The 24,175-nt window shown below is 44.0% G+C and overlaps 1 protein-coding gene across 4 annotated transcripts in view; it reads left to right on the top strand.

Annotated features, from left to right (window-relative positions):
• The first annotated feature begins 584 nt into the window (after positions 1-584).
• The window catches only part of LOC142922999 (ribonuclease inhibitor-like), a 35,594-nt gene continuing 12,003 nt past the window's right edge, over positions 585-24,175 (top strand). The window contains exons 1-9 of one of the 4 annotated variants that reach the window (XM_076063934.1): positions 585-1,144; positions 1,822-1,954; positions 8,460-8,546; positions 10,786-10,869; positions 11,714-11,800; positions 13,860-13,943; positions 14,788-14,874; positions 20,610-20,739; positions 23,799-23,885. In XM_076063934.1, the coding sequence (XP_075920049.1) occupies positions 781-1,144; positions 1,822-1,954; positions 8,460-8,546; positions 10,786-10,869; positions 11,714-11,800; positions 13,860-13,943; positions 14,788-14,874; positions 20,610-20,739; positions 23,799-23,858 (1,116 nt within the window). In that variant the 5' untranslated portion in view covers positions 585-780 and the 3' untranslated portion in view covers positions 23,859-23,885. The remainder of the gene's footprint in view (positions 1,145-1,821; positions 1,955-8,459; positions 8,547-10,785; positions 10,870-11,713; positions 11,801-13,859; positions 13,944-14,787; positions 14,875-20,609; positions 20,740-23,798; positions 23,886-24,175) is intronic. The other 3 variants (XM_076063933.1, XM_076063932.1, XM_076063930.1) reach the window with 3 other exon arrangements.

Here is a 24,175-nt window from a genome sequence, read left to right as displayed (position 1 = left end):
TACTAAGTGCCTCGGTGAATGTGTATGCTCTGACTTCAACGTAGCTATTTCTGTAGCAGTTACAAGCGAATCACTCAGCCATTTCAATGCTAAATTCTATGCTAATCCCATTGTCAAGGGGTGCCTCTGCGGATGTGTATGCCTTAACTTAGCTATTTCAATGCTAAATTCTATGCTAATTCCTTTTAACAATGGGTGCCTCTGCGGATGTGTATGCTTTAACTTTTAACATAGCTATTTCTGTGACCAGTCACAAGCTAATCATTCAGCCATTTCAATGCTAAATTTTATGCTAATTCCTGTGTCAAGGCTCTTTGTTCCTCTCACACAGCTTAAAAGCCGTGATCTGAACGTGGCTCTCTCACTCCAGCGCTGTCCTACCAGACAGTCTCGCCCCCTTCACCTGATGAAGGCCGCTTGTGTTGTGGCCGAAACGTCGTGAGAATATTATTGTGTTATTTTATTTTATCAATTTATTATTTTATTCTCATTCTACGTGACTTTACCGAAAGAACCAAAGAAGATGAATCATTGCAGTCACGAAAGCTTTAAATCGAAACAATTTTAAGCTTTCATTACAATTTAAATAAGTCAATGTATTCACAATCAAATACCTAAAGTCACAATTGTACCTAACCGAGACCTCTCAGATTTTAGTAGCAACATTTTCTTTTTTTAGAATTATTCTTCCCTGTACCTGGATAAAATTACACGACTATGCTTACAGGTGACACGTGGTTTGTTTTCATTTTCTTCAGGTGACTCGATGCATTTGTCGTGATGGCATCAAAAGATCCTGCATATGAGATCATTAAAACCAACGAAGTGAATCTGCAGAAATACCTCCAGGCGAAGTCTTCAGAAGTGCTTGACCATTCCTATCAAACAGGGATAGTCCTGGACAGTGAATACACGTCTCTTAACAGCGAGAATGACCCCGTTGTGCAAACACGGCGTCTGGTTAACCTGGTGCTCATAAAGGGAGAACAAGTCTGCATGATATTTCTTGAAGATGTGCTCGTGCGACTGAGATCCGAGATCCCTCTCTTGGATCAGTGGATCTCACAGCATGAGCAGCAGCTCAACGCGATCGGTGTCGATCTGAGCAGAACTGCGGGTAAAGCCATCCCTAGAGCAGCTTCTCGTGAGTGATGCTAAACTTCACATAGCCATTCACATGTCTCTGGCAAGTTTAGGTGAAGGAATTGCTTTGAACTGAGATTGTCATTTAATATTAGCAAACTGCACCACCCTTGCATGACAACATTCCTCTCAGAAGGAGGACATTTATATTCCATTCCATAGCAGGGAAACTACAATTTATCAGCAATTGGGAGGAAAGGATAGATGGATAATGAAAATGTGTGTAAATATCAAAAACTTACATCCACACTGGACCCCAACATTCATTAATTCGTCATATCCCACACCTCCCTTTCCTTGGAAAAGACGTAAACATGGTGATTTTCTACCTCCTCTTCAGACACAGACATGGTATTTAAGCTGTAATAATGTAATGACCTATGAAGCTCTCTTTCAAGTGTCAAGCCCAAGATGTTTGGCAATGGCAGCAAACCCATCTGCTGCCATGGTCTCCATGACTTGGTACAATCTGGATTCCACCAAGGCCATGTCATTGAAACTATTCCCCTATGCAGGGCAAATGACCATTTCTGTTAAACTATGGATGCTGCTTCTAGTTGTTGACCTTTGGGCTGCTTTTGACACCACTCCATCCTCTTGAATCTTCATGGCGATGCAGGTGTTGTCTGACAAACTTATGTCCTGGTTCTGCTTCATGCACAAAGCTGTCCCTGCCAGACTGCGCTGCCCTCTCCTGGATCTTGATGCATCGAGAAGAACCTATGGAGACACTCAACCTGTGGGGCTGCGGCATCGGCACCGAGGAAATGAAGAGACTCCAGCGTGGACTGCACAGATGTAAAGAGCTAGTGTAAGACTGACACACCTCGCATTCACTACTTCACAAATTGTGCACGCATATGTATGTGTGGGTGTGTGTGATATTAACTCGTCTTCAAATGAGTAGCAGGTGCGTTGTGTAAAACATTGCTACTCGGGAGACAACGGCGGCCGGGCACGATGCTGGTCACCGACGCCATCATATGCCATACTCATGTAAACACTCGGTCTTGCGTAGCCCATGCATGAATACAACTTGTGACGAAATTATTCCCCTTGCCACTGCCATCATTGTCCTCACTCCTCACTTCACTCCTCTCCCCGCACTCCACGCTCACCCATTTCCTTATACCTCCCATTAACCCCCCCAATTTGCTCCTGCCTTCACTTTTCCCATAACCCCACCCGTCCCTTGCCCATCTCTTCACTCTGCCCCCATACTCACGCCCACTCATCCATAGAGGGATAATGTTTGGTGAGTGAATGCGTGCCTGCTTGAGTTGGTGGGTGACTTGGGGGATGGATCGATGAGTGAGTATGTTGAGTTAGGTGATGATGTGAGTGAGTAGGTGGGTCAGTGCTGTGTGAGTGGTTTGGTAAATGAGATAGTTAATGTGAGTGGGTGAGTAAATGTATACTGAGTAGGTGGGTCCACAGTGAATGCTGCACTCACTGTACATTAAAGTACAGAAGGAAGAAAAGTTATGCATATGGGTGGCTGCTGTAACGCTTTCCATCATCTTCAGCAACATTTAATTCGCAATAATTATAGCCCTCACACTAGGCGCAGGAAGTGAGGTGACCGTAGGCCACATTTAGAAAATGGAGCCCTGATAGCGACTCTGCGGTGGAGAGTGAGGGTAACGGTTTGATTCACGTGGCCGATTCAAGTCCCTTGTTTACAGTGGACCATGGTCAGTTATGGTTGCCCCCACTACAGAGACAGCTGATATGTAATGGGTGTCATTCTTAGTTGTAAAGCATTAAAGAGACAGATATCCCCCAAGTACCCCATACAAACTGTTGGGGAAAGTGAAGCCCGTGACAGAGAACAAGCACACACAACTACACTGCACTTTAGAGCACAAAGACAATCTCCCCGTGGAGCCTGCATACACTTTTGAGGCAAGTGCTGATCACACTTCCCTGACTAGCACCGTCCTTGGCTGTCTTTCTCTCCCCATTGCTGATGTTTACACACCATACCAGGTACTCATTTAAGGCTCAGGCACCATAGAGGACTTCCAGGACCAGATTTTTTTTTATCACTCACCACTGATGCTGTTACCAGATATTGAACCCAGGTCACTTAGTAATGAAATGGTGCCAAGGACTTCCCCACAATTTCCATAACCACATTCAAATACGCAATGAAAGACACTCGTATATACACACACAGACATGTACACAGTGTACATATAAACTCACACACTCCTACACATGTACAAGTAAAGCCTTTGGTCACTCCACTGCTGGATAAAGCACTCCCACACCATGCAGGTCTTGGGGGTTATTTGACCATACATCACCACTCAAGTCAGTGTGGGTTGGTGTAGAGCATAGAGATGAATGTTGTTCCATTACCATAACGCAGCTCCGCAGGCTACAATAACTGTTGTTATGCATGTTAGTCACGGGTAGAAGTAGAAGCACCATCCAGGCTCGATACTTTATAGATTTTCAGATTTATTAGATCTTACATGTACACTAATATACACACTTTCATATATGAATACACACACTCACATGTACATAAACACTAATATCCATATACACGTATATTTGCACATTGCTACACACTCACACACACACTTATACACACCCCTGTTTGAGTCTGCAGTTTTAATGTGACAGTATTTTTTTACGTTAAAATAAATGCAAGCAATCTTCATATAATAAGGATTAGCATTCATAAGGCTCAATTCGTCCAGTGATCTGATTGCGCCATTGACAAAATTAGTTAATATACGCATGTATGTGCAGGCAGTCCCAGGTTTATAGAAATCCGAATTTACGGAAATGCAACCATAAATAATGTAAAAAAACTCAACGTGTGGAAATGTTAGCGTTAGTTACATAAGTGCAACTAGTGCAGCGCGTTGAGGTTGGATATTAATACTGCGGAGCGAGGCTTAAGCCCCGCTGCAACCAAAATGTCGCCTTCACCGAGCCCGAGCTTCACGAGGATTAAGGTATTTTTTTAATATTGTATTATATAATTATTTTCCTTTTGTAGCATTACGTATTTGCTTGTTTTCTATGCTGAGAACTATATATTCCCATGTTTTTATTGCTGGTTTTCATTTTAAGTTCATTTCTTGAGTTATTTACTTTAATTACTGTGTGTGTATGTAGGTGTGTAGACGAGGTAAAACAACCCCCTACCTCCGCGTGGTGTCGGACGGGCAATGCTGTCATGGACAGTGCTGTGGGGGGGAGGGCCAATTCCGATTGGCCTTTCCTCTCTTGGTGTCAGTGACCACCACAGCGGCTAAATGGGGGGGCTGGACAGGTGTGAGGGGCTGGTAACCCCTCCACCTTCATTTAACCACTAAACTACGACCAAAATTTTTTACGAACAAGCTTGTGCCGGAGTCCCCGGGGGGACAGGCGTCTATGACGTCTCCTGGCCAAACCCCATTTGGCGGAGCCAGGAGATTGAATCTTTACCCTCGGGGCTCCTCCAGAAACAAAAAATGCCACTATGGATGGCCACATGGAATGTTCGAATGCTCACTGCTAAGGAGAGGCTGCCACTCCTTTGTCGGGAGCTGGACCAGTACTGCCTGGATCTCTGTGGTATTCAGGAGGTCCGGTGAACCGGCTCTGGTTTCTGTCACCATGAGGGGTGGGCAGTCCTATACTCGGGGCAGGAGACTGCCAACCAACAGGGAGTGGCTCTTCTTCCGGACAAAAGAATTAAGGGGGCGTGGGAGCGTGGTGGTGAGGGGTGGGATGCTGTAAGCCCCAGGCTATTTTGGGCTCGCCTTCCCATCAACCGGAGGCGAGGAGTGGTGGTCGTGGTTACTTATGCCCCCACTGAAGACGAACATCCGTGGAGGGATGCAGGCAAGGCTGATGAGTCAGATGCCTTCTATGACCTCCTGTCACAGGTGCTAGCTAAGTGACCCCTTGGGATGGAGTCATCTTGTTAGGTGACTTTAATGCCCGAGTTGGTCATGATGCTGGCACCTGGTCTGGAGCAATTGGAAGGCATGGGCCAGATCAGCTCAGTAACAACGGTAGGAGGCTGCTAGATTTTTGTAAAGCCCATGGGCTTGTAATTACCAACACGCTGTTCCGGTATCGGCACATCCATACAACATCATGGATGCATGCCGAGTCCAAGCAAGAACATCTGCTGGACTACGTAGTGACAGAACAGTGGATGCGGGCCCATGTCCTTGACACCAGGACCTACCGTGGAGCTGATCTACCCTCTGACCATCGACTAGTCATCTGTACGATGCGCCTTCCATTATTCCACTCCGGTGGTGGGTGTACACCCAGGACCCCATTCCAATCTAAGGTGGCCTGGTCTCAGCTAGCTGATGAAAGTTGCATCGCTTGTGGCAGGGGTTGGCATCATCCCCCATTCCTGCAGATGTCGAGGGTAAATAGGTGAGATTTAGGACTGTGACTCAGGCAGCTGCAATGGCTGCTTTGGATACATGGTCCAGACCTCCCCAGAGACCCTGGCTGACAGAGGAGGTGTTCAAGCTGGCTGAGAAAAAGCCACAGGCCCACTCTCATTGGCTACAGCATCCCACGTCGGAGAATGAGGAGGCTTACCGCAGCCTTCGCTCGGAGGTTCGGAGAGCTGTGAGGCGCTGCAAGGATGGGTGGTGGTCGCGGGTTGCTGAGGAGAAGTAATCTGCCTCAATGGCCCATGATCACAAATCCATATTTAATTCCATCAAAAAAGTAACCTGCAGCGCCACACTTATTACCAACATTAGGGGAAAAAACAGTGATCCAATCTCCGACCACCAGGAACAGGTTTTCAGATTTGCCGAGCATTTCTGTGAAGTCCTGGGGGAGGGGAAATCCCTCCACCAGGAAAACATCGTGGGACAAAGTGGGGATGACCCTGTTGAGGCTGCGGTGCCTCAAATATTGGAAGAGGAAGTCACCCCCTGTCAGTGGCTGTCTGAGGTGCCATCTGTTGAGGAAGTACTGAAGGCGATCCAGAGTCCGAGACAAGGAAAGGCACCGGGCAGAGATGATCTCCCCAGCAAAATGCTGAGGGAGGGCGGCGTTTGTGCACAGACTGCCCTACATGACATCATAACAACAGTCTGGACCACTGGACGGGTTCCCCAGGACTGGAAGGATGCCCTGGTGGTCCCCATCTTTAAGAAGGAAGACCGCACAGACTGTAACAACTACAGGGGCATCTCACTCCTCAGTGTACCAGGAAAGGTCCTGGCAAGGATTATTCAGGAACGGGCGGTCCTACACAGATGCCATATTTTCTGTCCGTCTGCTACAGCAAACAAGACCTACATCTCTGCTTTATTGACCTGGTCAAGGCCCATGATACCATCAGTAGGCCTGGGATCTGGGTTGTTCTTTGTGCTTTCGGAGTCCCTGACACGCTGCTCACGATCATTAAGGACCTTCATGATGGTGAGCGGGCCCGGGTATAACTACGTGGCCGGGAGTCGGAAACCATTCCCTGTTAACATTGGGGTGTGACAGGGATGTCCTCTGGCTCCAACATTATTTAACATCTATTTCGACCACGTAATTCGTGAAGCCTTCAGTAGTTGTACCGGAGGAATTTCCATCTGGTACAGATACAATGGGAGGCTGATCGATGCCCGGGTGCGGTCAAAGGATGGCTCCCTATTGGTCAACCACGTTGTGTATGCCGATGACCTGGTCATTTCCGCTCACTCAGAGGAGGAGTTGGAGGCGCTGCTGCTGAAACTGTGTGCCATTTAGAGGTCGGGCCTTACCATCAGCCCCACCAAAACGAAGCACCTGCCTGGGTATTTTGTACCATCGGGCACTCCACCCCCACAACTCCCAATCGGTTATGGGGCAGTTGTGGAGAGAGTCGAGAGATTCCCATACCTGGGCAGTGTGCTCATGACCGGCTCCGGTTTAACAGCAGAGGTCTCACTCTGAATCAGTCGAGCGGCATTATCTTTTCATTGGTTGCGTAATGCTGTGTGGAAGCTACCTGGTCTGTCGCTCCGCAAGAAGCTTCAGGTCTTCTCGGCCACAGTCATTACCTCCCTTCTCTATGCTTGTGAAATGTGGACCCCCCTAATGAAACATTTTCGCCGGTTAGAAACATTTAGGCTGGCCTGCCTATGATCAATCTTGGGTTTAACCAGGCTGGATTGTGTGAGGAGCTCACAAATCCCTGAAAGATCTGGACAAAGTCCAATCGGTGAGCTCCTCCAGCAGGCAAGGCTGAGTTGGCTGGGCCATGTAGCCCGCATGTCCAATCACCGCATGCCCAAACAGCTTAGGTTTGGCCGGATCAAGGGGGCTAAATGGGGGTGGCACGGGCTAGAGAAGAGATGGAGTGATGTGGTACAGGAGGATGTGCAGCTGAGTGGACTTGCCGATGACTGGTACCAGTGGTGTCAAGATCGGCCTCTGTGGAGGAGGCTCGTGAAGGATGCTACTGGGCAGTTGGAGGCAGTCGCCCACCAACAACAACGGAGGGTGGAGGAGCGACGCTCACAACAACGAGCAGAGCGCCAGGTGGCTAAACCACAGCAAGTTGGCACTGTAGGGGGCACAGGTGGTGCATCAGCCAGTCATCTGAGTCAGTCGACCCGGTGCACCTGGGTCTGCCCCGTGACCTGCCAGCGGGCGTTCGACACTTCACGTGGCCTCAAGGTGCACATAGTCTGGAACAAGCGTCGTGGTGACGTCACCACCACTTAGTGGCGAATGGCGGTTGTTGTTGTAGACGACAAGCGGTAGTGTCGTGATTAGCGCTACGCTGCGCTATGAACCCGGTGTCCCGAGTTCGATTCCTGCTCACGGCCAACACCAGTGACGATTATCTGAACAGGACTTGGACTTCCCCTAGGTCGATTCAGCCTCAAATGAGCACCTGGTGCGATGTGTAAACATCACCACTGGGTAGACAAAGACGGTCGGGCGTGTTGCAGGCCACTCACCTCGTGTGCCGTTCCGGCCTTCATAGGTATTTACTAACAACACTTTCCACTACAGTCTGTTAAGGCTATAAGGGGGATCTTTGTATTTTTTTGGAGACGAGGTCTTGCAAAACAATACCCTTATAAACACAAACACGTTTCAGATTATAAAGGTACAGTGCAGTATAAATGAATGGATAATTGTGAGTAAACTGATATTTGTTAATGCCACAAATATCATATGCTTCTGTGTTATATATGAAACAATGAGCAGCTTTGCTCATGAACGTTTGTGCTGTGATCACGTGCACCGCCATTGTGAGTGTCCCTCACTCAACGCGTGTTTGACTCCGCGGTTCCCGTGGGCTCAGTGAGTCAGCGCTGTCCCTTCTCCCGTCCACCCGGGTTTAGGCTGAGTGAGAACGAGATCAGAGACAGCGGACTCCGACTTTTAGCCGACGGGATGTTGGAGAGAGAAGGGAGTTTGGAGACGTTAGAGTGAGTAATGTCCTGATGCACACACACTTATATAAGTACTGTACAACTATACAAATATATATACATACAGACACAAAACACAAAGATACTCAGTATAGCATAATAATGTTGTATTTTAACGTCGTTTATAACTACATTTTTATGCACTCATCAATTAAGTTATTAGCCACACTTTTTACAGCACTTTTAACCACTATTAAATAACACTACAAATAAATCTTGACTTAAAGCTTTCGTGACTGCAGGAATTCATACTCTTTAGGTCTTTTGGTCAAGGCACGTAGATAGAAAATAATATTTTATTATTTTTATATCTACGTGACTTTACCGAAAGACCCAAAGAATAACAATACAATTACCATTGTCACATTACCTACTATAACTAATGATATTATTTTAAACTATGTCATGTTAATACAGTAGATCGTCGATTATCCAGCGGCTTGGGAGGGAAGGGGTTACTGAATTTTGAAAAACAGATAATCGCATAATTATTTAAAATAGCTTGTTTTTGCACAATCTTGAATAAGATTATGTTTTTAGATGGTCTGTATATATATATTGACTGTTTTAAATAGTTTACAATATAAAAATCGCTTAACTAAATATACAAAGACATAATAAATATCTTGCTGTATACTGACTATTTACTGTACCGCACTCACCACTCCAATCTCGAAGACTCTGCATGGGGTGATGTGCGTACTACGCTCTTGTTCAACAACTTGTGTTAGACATCGACTTGTGTTTGACAACAACAACTTGTGTTTGACTACAACAACTTGTGTTTGACAACAACAACTTGTGTTTGACAACAACAACTTGTGTTTGACAACAACAACTTGTGTTTGACAACAACAACTTGTGTTTGACAACAACAACTTGTGTTTGACAAGAACTTGTGTTTGACAACAACAACTTGTGTTTGACAACAACAACTTGTGTTTGACAACAACAACTTGTGTTTGACAACAACAACTTGTGTTTGACAAGAACTTGTGTTTGACAACAACAACTTGTGTTTGACAACAACAACAACTTGTGTTTGACGACAACTTGTGTTTGACAACAACAACTTGTGTTTGACAACAACAACTTGTGTTTGACAACTTGTGTTTGACAACTTGTGTTTGACAACAACTTGTGTTAGACAACAGCAACTTGTGTTTGACAACAACTTATGTTTGACAACAACAACTTGTGTTTGACAATCGTCGGACTGATGCAGCCTTCAGATCGGTGCTCTGGCAAACGCCGAATTGCACGGAATTTTTGCTGGATTGCACTGCATATTTACTATTTCTATGACTAGTTATTAGTCATGAAAAATGTATTTACGTGCAGTATTGTAATTGTTTAAGTTGTTGTATGTAGTGTATAATGTAATGTAAATATAATTTGACGAGGAAATTGGAGGATGTTCAGAGGAAATTAGGAATGAGAGGATATGGGAAGAGTTGTAGTGGAAATGCCGATATGCAGGCCAGGTGCTAAGTTACCTTGTGCTCAGACAGTTGTCACTGGGGGATTCCTTTCAATTACATTGTGATGAGATGTTCAATGAAATGCTTTCAGATGTGACCGCTTATAGGATGATGCAATATCGAAAATAAATCATGATTATTTGATCTATATATACATACACAGAGATTTTACAAATAGCCTTTAGCAGACTTTTGGTCATATACTGTTAGGGAACACCTAATGAAGACCAGAACGGCACATGAGGGGTTGGGAGGCCAGCACCACACTCAGACAACTAATGTTTACTTACTACACCAGGTACTAATTAAGGCTGAGTCGACCTAGGTGAGGCCCACGGCCGTTTTAGATATTTATCAATGAAGTTATCCGTGAGCAGCAATCGAACCAGGTTTGTGGCTCACTGTGCTAACCACTGCACCACTACTTACCTCGTGCATGCACACATACATGCATACACTAAGACACACATGTACAAAGATGCATAGAGATGGACAAATGTTAATGCACACGTAGTAGACATTCACACACATCACATTAAACCCAAAAACAAAAACCTAAACAGCAGTTGCTATTTGCAAGCTCCTATTAAAGTTGCCACGAGGTTCATTTGTGCACAATCTCCACAAGCACGACCCTCAACCACTGTCCCATCAACCACCACCTCACCTCACCACCCCTCACCATCTCCCACTCTCTGCCCAGACCCTCCACCCATCCTCTCTGCCCCCACTAATCGTCTCTTCTCTCCCTGTAGGCTGTATCGGTGCTTACTGATGGACAAGTCGGGTTCCTCTCTCAGTGTCATCCTCAAGGCCAACAAAGGTTTGAAGAATCTTGGGTAAGCTCTGCTGTTCGTTTCTCACTTGTGCTCTGTACACGAACTGTGCTAATTGTTGGTGCAACGCTTCGTGAAGTAAACATTGAAATGTAAACCCAGCAATCTTGCTGTCTCTACATGGCAAGGCTGAGCAATATCTTTGTGTACGCCCAAATCACGCAGAATGCACCAAACTGAATCAGAATTGAGCCTGGATAGAGCCTGGATGGGAGGCCACCATGCATTAGTAGGTGCTATGGGTTACAGGAAAACTTTGTGGGCAGTAGAGGGCAGGGAAGAAAAATCTAGAGACATCTCACATTTCCTACACTTAATAACCATAACATTCTTATAATATATTTAAACATTTACGGGAGGCTGGTTTCACAAAAATGCCTGCTTAATCGAGTTCATTTTATAAATATTTTACTGTAACCTCAACACATTTGTTAAATTTAACACGTAGGCTAAACCAATATTCATATTCACAACATATTGTTAGCAGATACATTGATTGTAAACATCTCCCTGTGTTCCTCGATTAAAATGTACTACACTTGTGTGTGATCCTCTGTTGCAACTGTGTTTATATAAACGCAAACACTTTTCATATTATAAAGGTACAGTGCAGTATAATTGAATGGATGATTGTGAGTAAACTGATATTTGTGAATGTCACCTGTTATATATATAAAATGTATAACACAGAAGCATTAAACAATGAGCAGCTTTGCTCATGAACGTGTGCGCTCTGGTCATGTTCACCACCATTGTGAGTGTCCCTCACTCACCGCGTGTTTGACTCCGTGGTTCCCGTGGGCTCAGTGAGTCAGCGCTGTCCCTTCTCCCGTCCACTCGGGTTTAGGCTGACTCTCAACGAGATCGGAGACAGCGGCCTCCGACTTTTAGCGGACGGGATGTTGGAGAGAGAAGGGAGTTTGGAGACGTTAGAGTGAGTAATGTCCTGATGCACACACACTTATATAAGTACACCTAAACAAATATATACAAAAACAAAGATGGCATAATAATGTTGTATTTTAATGTCTGTTATAACTTAATTTTTATGCACTCATCAATTAAGTTATTAAACACACTTATTGCAGAACTTTTAACCACTATTAAATAACAATACAATTACAAATGTCACATTACCTACTCTAACCTATGATATTGTTTGAAACTATATTATGGTAATACAGTAGATAAATTAAATTATCCAGTGGCTTTGGAGGGAAGGGGTTACTGGGTTTTCAAAAACACCAGATAATCGCGTCATTATTTAAAATAGCTTATTTTTGCACATTCTTCAATAAGATCATGTTTATAGGTGCTCTGTATAGATAATATTTTAAATAGTTAACGATATGATAATCGCTTAAATAAATATACAAATAAACTAAATAAATATCCTGTAAAACATGACAGTATTTTACTGTACCGCACTCACCATTCCAAAATCGAAGACTCTGCATGGGGTGATGTGTGTACTACGCTCTTGTTCAACAACTTGTGTTTGACAACAACTTGTGTTTGACAACAACAACTTGTGTTTGACAACAACAACTTGTGTTTGACAACAACTTGTGTTTGACAACAACAACTTGTGTTTGACAACAACTTGTGTTTGACAACAACTTGTGTTAGACAACAACAAATTGTGTTTGACAACAACAACTTGTGTTTGACAAGAACTTGTGTTTGACAACAACAACTTGTGTTTGACAACAACAACTTGTGTTTGACAACAACAACTTGTGTTTGACAAGAACTTGTGTTTGACAACAACAACTTGTGTTTGACAACAACAACAACTTGTGTTTGACGACAACTTGTGTTTGACAACAACAATTTGTGTTTGACAACAACAACTTGTGTTTGACAACTTGTGTTTGACAACTTGTGTTTGACAACAACTTGTGTTAGACAATAGCAACTTGTGTTTGACAACAACAACTTATGTTTGACAACAACAACTTGTGTTTGACAATCGTCGGACTGATGCAGCCTTCAGATCGGTGCTCTGGCAAACGCCGAATTGCACGGAATTTTTGCCGGATTGCACTGCATATTTACTATTTCTATGACTAGTTATTAGTCATGAAAAATGTATTTACGTGCAGTATTGTAATTGTTTAAGTTGTTGTATGTAGTGTATAATGTAATGTAAATATAATTTGACGAGGAAATTGGAGGATGTTCAGAGGAAATTAGGAATGAGAGGATATGGGAAGAGTTGTAGTGGAAATGCCGATATGCAGGCCAGGTGCTAGGTTACCTTGTGCTCAGACAGTTGTCACTGGGGGATTCCTTTCAATTACATTGTGATGAGATGTTCAATGAAATGCTTTCAGATGTGACCGCTTATAGGATGATGCAATATCGAAAATAAATCATGATTATTTGATCTATATATACATACACAGAGATTCTACAGATAGCCTTTAGCAGACTTTTGGTCATATACTGTTAGGGAACACCTAATGAAGACCAGAACGGCACATGAGGGGTTGGGAGGCCAGCACCACACTCAGACAACTAATGTTTACTTACTACACCAGGTACTAATTAAGGCTGAGTCGACCTAGGTGAGGCCCACGGCCGTTTTAGATATTTATCAATGAAGTTATCCGTGAGCAGCAATCGAACCAGGTTTGTGGCTCACTGTGCTAACCACTGCACCACTACTTACCTCGTGCATGCACACATACATGCATACACTAAGACACACATGTACAAAGATGCATAGAGATGGACAAATGTTAATGCACACGTAGTAGACATTCACACACATCACATTAAACCCAAAAACCTAAACAGCAGTTGCTATTTGCAAGCTCCTATTAAAGTTGCACGAGGTTCATTTGTGCACAATCTCCACAAGCACGACCCTCAACCACTGTCCCATCAACCACCACCTCCCCTCACCACCCCTCACCATCTCCCACTCTCTGCCCAGACCCTCCACCCATCCTCTCTGCCCCCACTAATCGTCTCTTCTCTCCCTGTAGGCTGTATCGGTGCTTACTGATGGACAAGTCGGGTTCCTCTCTCAGTGTCATCCTCAAGGCCAACAAAGGTTTGAATAATCTTGGGTAAGCTCTGCTGTTCGTTTCTCACTTGTGCTCTGTACACGAACTGTGCTAATTGTTGGTGCAACGCTTCGTGAAGTAAACATTGAAATGTAAACCCAGCAATCTTGCTGTCTCTACATGGCAAGGCTGAGCAATATCTTTGTGTACGCCCAAATCACGCAGAATGCACCAAACTGAATCAGAATTGAGCCTGGATAGAGCCTGGATGGGAGGCCACCATGCATTAGTAGGTGCTATGGGTTACAGGAAAACTTTGTGGGCAGTAGAGGGCAGGGAAGAAAAATCTAGAGACATCTCACATTTCCTACACTTAATAACCATAACATTCTTATAATATATTTAAACATTTACGGGAGGCTGGTTTCACAAAAATGCCTGCTTAATCGAGTTCATTTTATAAATATTTTACTGTAACCTCAACACATTTGTTAAATTTAACACGTAGGCTAAACCAATATTCATATTCACAACATATTGTTAGCAGATACATTGATTGTAAACATCTCCCTGTGTTCCTCGATTAAAATGTACTACACTTGTGTATGATCCTCTGTTGCAACTGTGTTTATATAAACGCAAACACTTTTCATATTATAAAGGTACAGTGCAGTATAATTGAATGGATGATTGTGAGTAAACTGATATTTGTGAATGTCACCTGTTATATATATAAAATGTATAACACAGAAGCATTAAACAATGAGCAGCTTTGCTCATGAACGTGTGCGCTCTGGTCATGTTCACCACCATTGTGAGTGTCCCTCACTCACCGCGTGTTTGACTCCGCGGTTCCCGTGGGCTCAGTGAGTCAGCGCTGTCCCTTCTCCCGTCCACTCGGGTTTAGGCTGACTCTCAACGAGATCGGAGACAGCGGCCTCCGACTTTTAGCGGACGGGATGTTGGAGAGAGAAGGGAGTTTGGAGACGTTAGAGTGAGTAATGTCCTGATGCACACACACTTATATAAGTACACCTAAACAAATATATACAAAAACAAAGATGGCATAATAATGTTGTATTTTAATGTCTGTTATAACTTAATTTTTATGCACTCATCAATTAAGTTATTAAACACACTTATTGCAGAACTTTTAACCACTATTAAATAACAATACAATTACAAATGTCACATTACCTACTCTAACCTATGATATTGTTTGAAACTATATTATGGTAATACAGTAGATAAATTAAATTATCCAGTGGCTTTGGAGGGAAGGGGTTACTGGGTTTTCAAAAACACCAGATAATCGCGTCATTATTTAAAATAGCTTATTTTTGCACATTCTTCAATAAGATCATGTTTATAGGTGCTCTGTATAGATAATATTTTAAATAGTTAACGATATGATAATCGCTTAAATAAATATACAAATAAACTAAATAAATATCCTGTAAAACATGACAGTATTTTACTGTACCGCACTCACCATTCCAAAATCGAAGACTCTGCATGGGGTGATGTGTGTACTACGCTCTTGTTCAACAACTTGTGTTTGACAACAACTTGTGTTTGACAACAACAACTTGTGTTTGACAACAACAACTTGTGTTTGACAACAACTTGTGTTAGACAACAACAACTTGTGTTAGACAACAACAACTTGTGTTTGACAACAACAACTTGTGTTTGACAACAACTTGTGTTTGACAACAACTTGTGTTAGACAACAACAACTTGTGTTTGACAACAACAACTTGTGTTTGACAATAACAACTTATGTTTGACAACAATAACTTGTGTTTGACAACAACTTGTGTTTGACAACAACAACTTGTGTTTGTTTGACAACAACTTCTGTTTGACAAAAGCTTGTGTTACACAACAACAACTTGTGTTTGACAACAACAACTTGTGTTTGACAACAACTTGTGTTTGACAAATTGTGTTTGACAACAACTTGTGTTTGACAACAACTTGTGTTTGGCGACAACATGTGTTTGACAACAACTTGTGTTTGGCAACAACTAATGCACTCATCAATTAAGTTATTAAACACACTTATTGCAGAACTTTTAACCACTATTAAATAACAATACAATTACAAATGTCACATTACCTACTCTAACCTATGATATTGTTTGAAACTATATTATGGTAATACAGTAGATAAATTAAATTATCCAGTGGCTTCGGAGGGAAGGGGTTACTGGGTTTTCAAAAACACCAGATAATCGCGTCATTATTTAAAATAGCTTATGTTTGCACATTCTTCAATAAGATCATGTTTATAGGTGCTCTTTATATATATAATATTTTAAATAGTTAACGATATGATAATCGCTTAAATAAATATACAAATAAACTAAATAAATATCCTGTAAAACATGACAGTATTTTACTGTACCGCACTCACCATTCCAAAATCGAAGACTCTGCATGGGGTGATGTGTGTACTACGCTCTTGTTCAACAACTTGTGTTTGACAACAACTTGTGTTTGACAACAACAACTTGTGTTTGACAACAACAACTTGTGTTTGACAACAACTTGTGTTAGACAACAACAACTTGTGTTAGACAACAACAACTTGTGTTAGACAACAAAAACTTGTGTTTGACAACAACAACTTGTGTTTGACAACAACTTGTGTTTGACAACAACTTGTGTTAGACAACAAGAACTTGTGTTAGACAACAACAACTTGTGTTTGACAACAACAACTTGTGTTTGACAATAACAACTTATGTTTGACAACAATAACTTGTGTTTGACAACAACTTGTGTTTGACAACAACTTGTGTTTGTTTGACAACAACTTCTGTTTGACAAAAGCTTGTGTTACACAACAACAACTTGTGTTTGACAACAACAACTTGTGTTTGACAACAACTTGTGTTTGACAAATTGTGTTTGACAACAACTTGTGTTTGACAACAACTTGTGTTTGGCGACAACATGTGTTTGACAACAACTTGTGTTTGGCAACAACTAATGTTTAGGTTTGACACTCGTCAGACTGATGCAGGCGTCAGATCGGTGCTCTCGCGAACGCCGAATTGCAATGCAATTTTCGCCGGATCACGCTGTATATTCACTTTTCTATTACTGCAGTTATTAGTTATGAAAAATGTATATAAGTGCAGTATTTTCATTGTTTAATTTGTTGTATGTACAGTAAAACCTTGGATTGCGAGTAACTTGGTCTGCGAGTGTTTTGCAAGACGAGCAAACATTTTAAATATGTATTAATTTGATAAACGAGCAAGGTCTTGCAATACGAGCAGTACGTACAGTGTACGCTTTGTCTGCTGAGCGTCACGTGATCACAACTGAGCCAATGGTTCTTCTCGCTCTCTCGCTGCGGGATTGTGGGTAATCGTCTCCCACGCTCGGTCTCAGTCGGCGTGCCTCACTCGTACAGTCAACATCCGTGCGAGTGTATACAGTACTGTTTACTATAGTGTTGTGACCACGTGTGTGTGGGGGGGATGCTGCCCTCCATCTCCCCGCTCCCTGGGGATCCGAGGCTCTCCTCTTCGTTACTCGGGGGAGGGTTACTTCCCTCCGGCTCTCCTACCCTCACCTCTGCTGCTCGAGGCATGGTCCGCGGCTGGCGCTTAGCCACCGGGGTCAGTCCACACACACTCTTAAGTACCCAGGCACCAAGAAACCCGACACCGCTACCTGCCCGACGCCGCACACCAATCGCATGCGCGGGACTCGGGGTCGGGGGTCAGAGGGCAGGGGCGTCCCCCGCGCGCGTGCGCGCACAGCTAATTGGAGGAGATACCCCGGAGCCGATTTAAAGGCCGTGTAAACAACCGCGCGTGCGCGCAAACACAGGGCACTCCACCAAACAGTTGGGTGTAAATACAGTGCACCCCAGCGATCCGACTCACGACACCCCACCCCACCCTCCTCTTCGCACTCATAGAGACCACACGACACGGTTTATCCTCTACTGACGATTTATTCCCTGCGAATAAACAAACTAAACTACGCGTGTCAATGTGGGTCAGCAGGGCAGGTATAGCCTATCCCCCGGTGGTCTGGGACTCAGTATCTCTTGCCTCTCGCTCCACTTACTCTCCCCTAGTTATCAAGCCCAAACTCACCTCTCTCTTACGTACTTGCGGCTCTACTCTGATGTGCAGGAAGCCATGGAAGGGCGATGCTGCACGTAACCTTCGTGGGGAACGGGGCCTGGCTGTGTTGGGACTTGTCTCACGGACGATCCAATGGCTGGCGCGATCACTCCTCTGATCTTGACCCCTTGAAGAACACGACTGCCCTCACTCCCTGGTTCACCCCCTTTTATTGTCCTCACATCAAAGGCAACGCGCTGCCCGATCACCTGGTCTCCCATCCAATCAGGGCCCCCGGATTTCCCGCTCTTTTGATAATCGGATTCGTGCTCTCTCTGACGTCCGCTTTTTGCCCCTTTGAACAAGCGCACATGTCCTACACGGAGAGGAGGGCCCCATATCTTCCCTGCCGTTCGTTACTCTGCCCCACCCTCGACCTGCCTGCTGACCCGTGTTGAGTGTGGATGTTTTCTATCTGCGGTGGCTCAGCAGCCCCTGTCGTGACCATGTAATTACAATCCAGGTCACGGCGCCGCGGTGCACCTTAGCCTCGGGGTAGGTCGCCCAATTCCCTGGTCGCAGGAAACCGTGAAGCTTGATCCCATGAGGGGCTTCTGGGTGAAAACCTGCCGGCCAGGTGACCTCTCCTCGGGGCTCTACGTGGGGGGTATGCGTGTGTTCAGGTGGGAGTTGGTGAGGGACGAGCAGTGTCGGCCCCGTCGCTCGGAGGTGGCGGCGTCGCGGCCACTGGGTCCGCAGAACGGCTTTGCTGCTGCGGCATCCCAGTGGCGGGCCCGGCCTCGGCGGAGCGGCTTCGCGGCCGTGGCACCACATGTGTGCGTAAAACATTTTTTTATTTTGTGTCCAAGTTTAGTGACTGTTCTTTAGTAACTGTACTGCAATAATGGCCCCAATGAAATCCTCAAAAGGAGGCAAAAGCAAGCGTCATTGGATAGGTTCCTTGTTAAAGTCGCACAATAAGAAAAATATTCTAGTGAGCCAACAAATAGCAGTGATTCCGTTAGTGACAGTGAAAGTCGTCCTACACAATAACCCTCCTCCTCCTCTCCTCTCTCTCGTCTCCCTCACACCAGCCACGATTAAATTTAATTAATAAATTTGATTACTTTATATTAAATTTAAAGAAAAATATGTAAAGGTACAGTATTTTGTATTAATCATGTTTATATGAATATTTTTGGGTTGTGGAACGAATTATCTGAGTTTCCATTATTTTTTGTGGGGAATTTCGCTATAAAATAGAGTGCTTTGGATTACAAGCACGTTTCCGGAACGAATTATGCTCACAATCCAAGGTTTTACTGTAGTGTATGATGTACTGTATATATTATTTGACGCGGAAATGCGAGGAAGTTCTGAGGAAATTACGAATGAGAGGATATGGGAAGAGTTGTAGTGGAAATGCCGATATGCAGGCCAGGTGCAAAGTTACCTTGTGCTCAGACAGTTGTCACTGGGGGTTTCCTTTCAATTACATTGTGTTGAAATGTTAAATGAAACGCTTTCAAATGTGACCGCTTATAGGATGATGCAATATCGAAGAGAAATCATGATTATTTGATCTATATATACATGCACAGAGATTCTACAGAGAGCTTTTAGCAGACTTTTGGCCGTATACTGTTCGGGAACACCTAATGAAGGCCAGAACGGCACATGAGGGGTTGGGAGGCCAGCACCACACTCAGCCAACTGATGTTTACTTACTACACCAGGTAGTAATTAAGGCCGAGTCGACCTAGGTGAGGTCCATGGCCGTTTTAGATATTCATCAATGAAGTTAGCCGTGAGCGGCAATCGAACCAGGTTTGTGGCGCAGTGTGCTAACCACTGCACCACTACTTCCCACGTGCATGCACACAAATATGCAGATGTAGGGGTGTTGCGGGAAGGGAACACACAGTCACATCATGGTGGCTACAACAACGTCCGCTATAGCCCCGCCCCTCAGTGGTGTATGGGTATAAAGGGCAGGGAGCTAGAGAGTTTGGGGCAGTGTGTTGGAGCCAAGAGTGAAGAACCAGTGAAGAAGGAAGGCCGGCTAGATAGACCCTGGGACTCCCCTGACCGCTGTCCTTTTGAGGGCCGGCAGGGTAAGCCAGTGGTGCGGCCCCAGAGCCTCAGAGCCGGAGCCCTTTTAAGGGTCGGTCTGGTTGGTGGGGTGCCGTGACCTATGCCATGACCAGGGCCAGGTCAGATAGCCTCCTCTAGCACCTGTAGCGGAGGAACTGGGAGGACAGGAATTAGGCCAGATAGCCTAGGGGGTGTCCCAGCGTGTATACGGGTGAAGGGGCCATTACCCCTTCCAGTGTAACCCTTGCCAAGCTTGAATAAACAGTGCTGCCTCTACTCCACCATTTCCGTGTCCCGTGAACCCACTACACATACACTAAGATACACAAGCACAAACACGCATAGAGATGGACAAACGCAAATATACACAAAGTAAACATTCACACATCACATTCAACCCAAAAACCGAAACTGCAGTTGCTATTTGCAAGCTCCTATTAAAGTTGACATGAGGTTCATTTGTGCACCGTGTCCACAAACACGACCCTCAACCACTGTCCCATCAACCACCACCACCCCTCACCATCTCCCACTCTCTGCCCAGACCCTCCACCTATCCCCTCTACCCCCACGAACAGTCTCTTCTCTCCCTGCAGCCTGCGTCGCTGTCCACTGACAGACAAGTCGGGTTCCTCTCTCAGTGTCATCCTCAACACAGGTTTGAAGATTCTCAGGTAAGCTCTGCTGTTCGTTTCTCACTTGTGCTCTGTGCCCTAACTGTGCTAATTGTTGGTGCAACGCGTCGTGAAGAAAACATTTAAATGTCAATATACAATCTTGCTGTCTCTACATGGCAAGGCTGAGCAATATCTTTGTCTACGCCAAAATCATGCAGAATGCACCAAACTGAATCAGAATTCAGCCTGGATAGAGCCTGTATGAGAGTCCACCATGAACTGTAGGCAGTAGAGGGCAGGGAAGCAAAATATAGAGACATCTCAAATTTATCTTCTTTGGTTCTTTCGGTAAAGTCACGTAGAATTATAATAAAATAATAAATTGATAAAATAAAATAACACAATAATATTCTCACGACGTTTCGGCCACAACACAAGCGGCCTTCATCAGGTGAAGGGGGCGAGACTGTCTGGTAGGACAGCGCTGGAGTGAAAGAGCCACGTTCAGATACGGCCTTTAAGCTGTGTGAGAGGAACAAAGCGCCTTGACAAAGGAATTAGCATATAATTTAGCATTGAAATGGCTGAATGATTAGCTTGTGACTGGTCACAGAAATAGCTATGTTAAAAGTTAAAGCATACACACCCGCAGAGGCACCCATTGTTAAAGGGATTAGCATAGAATTTAGCATTGAAATAGCTAAGTTAAGGCATACACATCTTGACAATGGAATTAGCATAGAATTTAGCATTGTGATAGGTGAGTGATTAGCTTGTACCTGCTGCAGAAATAGAGCTTGTACCTGCTGCAGAAATAGCTACGTTAAAGTCAGAGCATACACATTCATCGAGGCCCTTAGTACAAATCAAACAGGAGAATTTAGCATTGAAATAACTAGGCGAATCCAGCATTGAAACAACTGAGTGATTAGCTAGTGACTGGTCACAGAAATGACTACACATCTGAGCTATTCACAGTACTATATAGTGAACCAATAAAAACTAAAATATAAATTACCTTCATGTTATCAATAAACTCTATATTCTCCAATCAGCTAAGCTACCAACAATAAGTCGTTATATATCACAATGCTATATGGCGAAAAAATGGGTGGATTCTTACCCTCAAATTTCAGCACCACGGATAGCTACGGGCCCCGTTCAGACGGACGAGTTCGTCCATGGTCGGAACAGAGGAGGGGGAGAGAGACAGCTGCGAGGCCCTAGTATGCTCCATATTGTAAAACTATACCATTAACCGTGGTGTGAGAGGTATTAAGAGGCAATGCTGGCGAAAGAGCTGCGGTCTGAAGGTCATCGTAAAAATACAATTAATTAAGAACAGAAATGATTTAAAACATCTTTCCAAATCAAAATTAAATCTTTCCAGTGGTTACTAAGCCTGAATCCATCTTCTCGGTTGAAATTGTCTCTGTGCTTGTATATGTGAATGGCCTCATGAACGAATCTCTCATGGTAGCCGGTTGGTTTGCAAAGAACCTCCGTCTTGGAGAAGTCAATGTCATGTGAGCCCACTGAATTATAACAGTGATCTGCCACGGCAGAGGAGTTCGTCCTACCGTGTTTCAAGTCTGCTTTGTGTTCGCGGATGCGGTCCGAGATATGTCTTTTGGTTTCTCCAATGCAGCTACTACCACAGAGGCACTTTAGTTTGTAAACGCCCGGGTACTGTATGTCTGGAACAGCATCTTTCACAGATGGAACTAAATCACGGATTTTATGTACTGTGTTGAATCGGACCTGGATCTTGTGTTTGTTCAGGATTTTGGAGATCTTTTTAGTGACCCCTGCAATGTAGGGTAAGGTGATGGTTTTGAGTGGCTCCACAAGAGGATCCTTCTTCATGACTGGAGTGATGGCTTTGCAGATTGTGTAGTCGGAGTAGCCATTAACCCTGAGAGCCTGGTGTACGTGCTTGAGTTCACTGGTAATGTGTTCCTGGTCGGAAATGCATTGGGCTCTATGGTATAGAGTCTTGATGAGGGAGTTCTTCTGGGATGGATGGTGGTGGGAATCCGGTTTCAATTCCGCGACCACATCAATTCCATACACCCAGCCATCAGATTTACCATGGAGGTCGAAAAAGATGGCAAACTACCCTTTTTGGATGTCTTAATTAAAAGAAGACATGATGGTTCAACGAGCCACTCTGTCTACAGGAAAGCTACCCATACAGATGCTTACTTAATCCCTTTAACAATGGGTGCCTCTGCGGGTGTGTATGCTTTAACTTTTAACATAGCTATTTCTGTGACCAGTCACAAGCTAATCATTCAGCCATTTCAATGCTAAATTATATGCTAATTCCTTTGTCAAGGCGCTTTGTTCCTCTCACACAGCTTAAAGGCCGTATCTGAACGTGGCTCTTTCACTCCAGCGCTGTCCTACCAGACAGTCTCGCCCCCTTCACCTGATGAAGGCCGCTTGTGTTGTGGCCGAAACGTCGTGAGAATATTATTGTGTTATTTTATCAATTTATTATTTTATTATCATTCTACGTGACTTTACCGAAAGAACCAAAGAAGATGAATCATTGCAGTCACGAAAGCTTTAAATCGAAATCTCAAATTTAATTACCATAAATGATTATTTCATGTTAAACCATTTACAGGAGGCGGGCTTACCCAAATGTCCTGCTTAATCGAGTCCACTTTAAAAGTGTTTTACTGTAACCTTAAACACATTTCTTTAATTTAACACATAGGCTAAAGCAATATTCATTTTCACAACATATTGTATCAGATATATTAATTGTAAACATCTCCCTGTGTTCTGCGATGAAAATGTACTTCACTTGTGTGTGATCCTCTGTTGCAACTTTGTGTTTATATAAATGCAAACATTTTTCATATTATAAAGGTACAGTGTAGTATAATTGAATGTATGATTGTGAGTAAACTGATATTTGTGAATGTCACCTATTATATATAAAATGTCTAACACAGAAGCATTAAACAATGAGCATCTTTGCTGTGTGTGCTCTGGTCACGTGCACCGCCATTGTGAGTGTCCCTCACTCACCGCGTGTTTGACTCCGCGGTTCCCGTGGGCTCAGTGAGTCAGCGCTGTCCCTTCTCCCGTCCACCCGGGTTTAGGCTGAGTTACAACAAGATCGGAGACAGCGGACTCCAGCTTATAGCGGACGGGATGTTTAGGAGAGAAGGGAGTTTGGAGACGTTATTGTGAGTAATGTCCTGATGCACACATATTTATATAAGTACACCTAAACAAATATATATACACACACATATACGGACACAAAACACAGTATTACTACTATAATAGCCCAGAAATGTGCGTAACGCGCGTGACGTCACTCCGCGTGCCGCACCCCCCCCCCCCCCCCGTCATTAATAATAAAATGATCATGAGCAGGTGGATTTTTACACTCACGCAGGTCGAGCGGAATTTTTTTTAACGCAGATTCGCTTTAAATTTGACGTTTCTTTATTGAAAGTTAACCAAATAAATA

The sequence above is a fragment of the Petromyzon marinus genome, unplaced genomic scaffold (genome assembly GCF_048934315.1).
Source record: "Petromyzon marinus isolate PM22_M1 ecotype Great Lakes invasive population unplaced genomic scaffold, UKy_Petmar_22M1.pri1.0 PM_Scaffold_24, whole genome shotgun sequence".
NCBI classification, from domain to species: Eukaryota; Metazoa; Chordata; class Hyperoartia; order Petromyzontiformes; family Petromyzontidae; genus Petromyzon; species Petromyzon marinus.
This window is presented reverse-complemented; position numbering and strand designations above follow the sequence as displayed.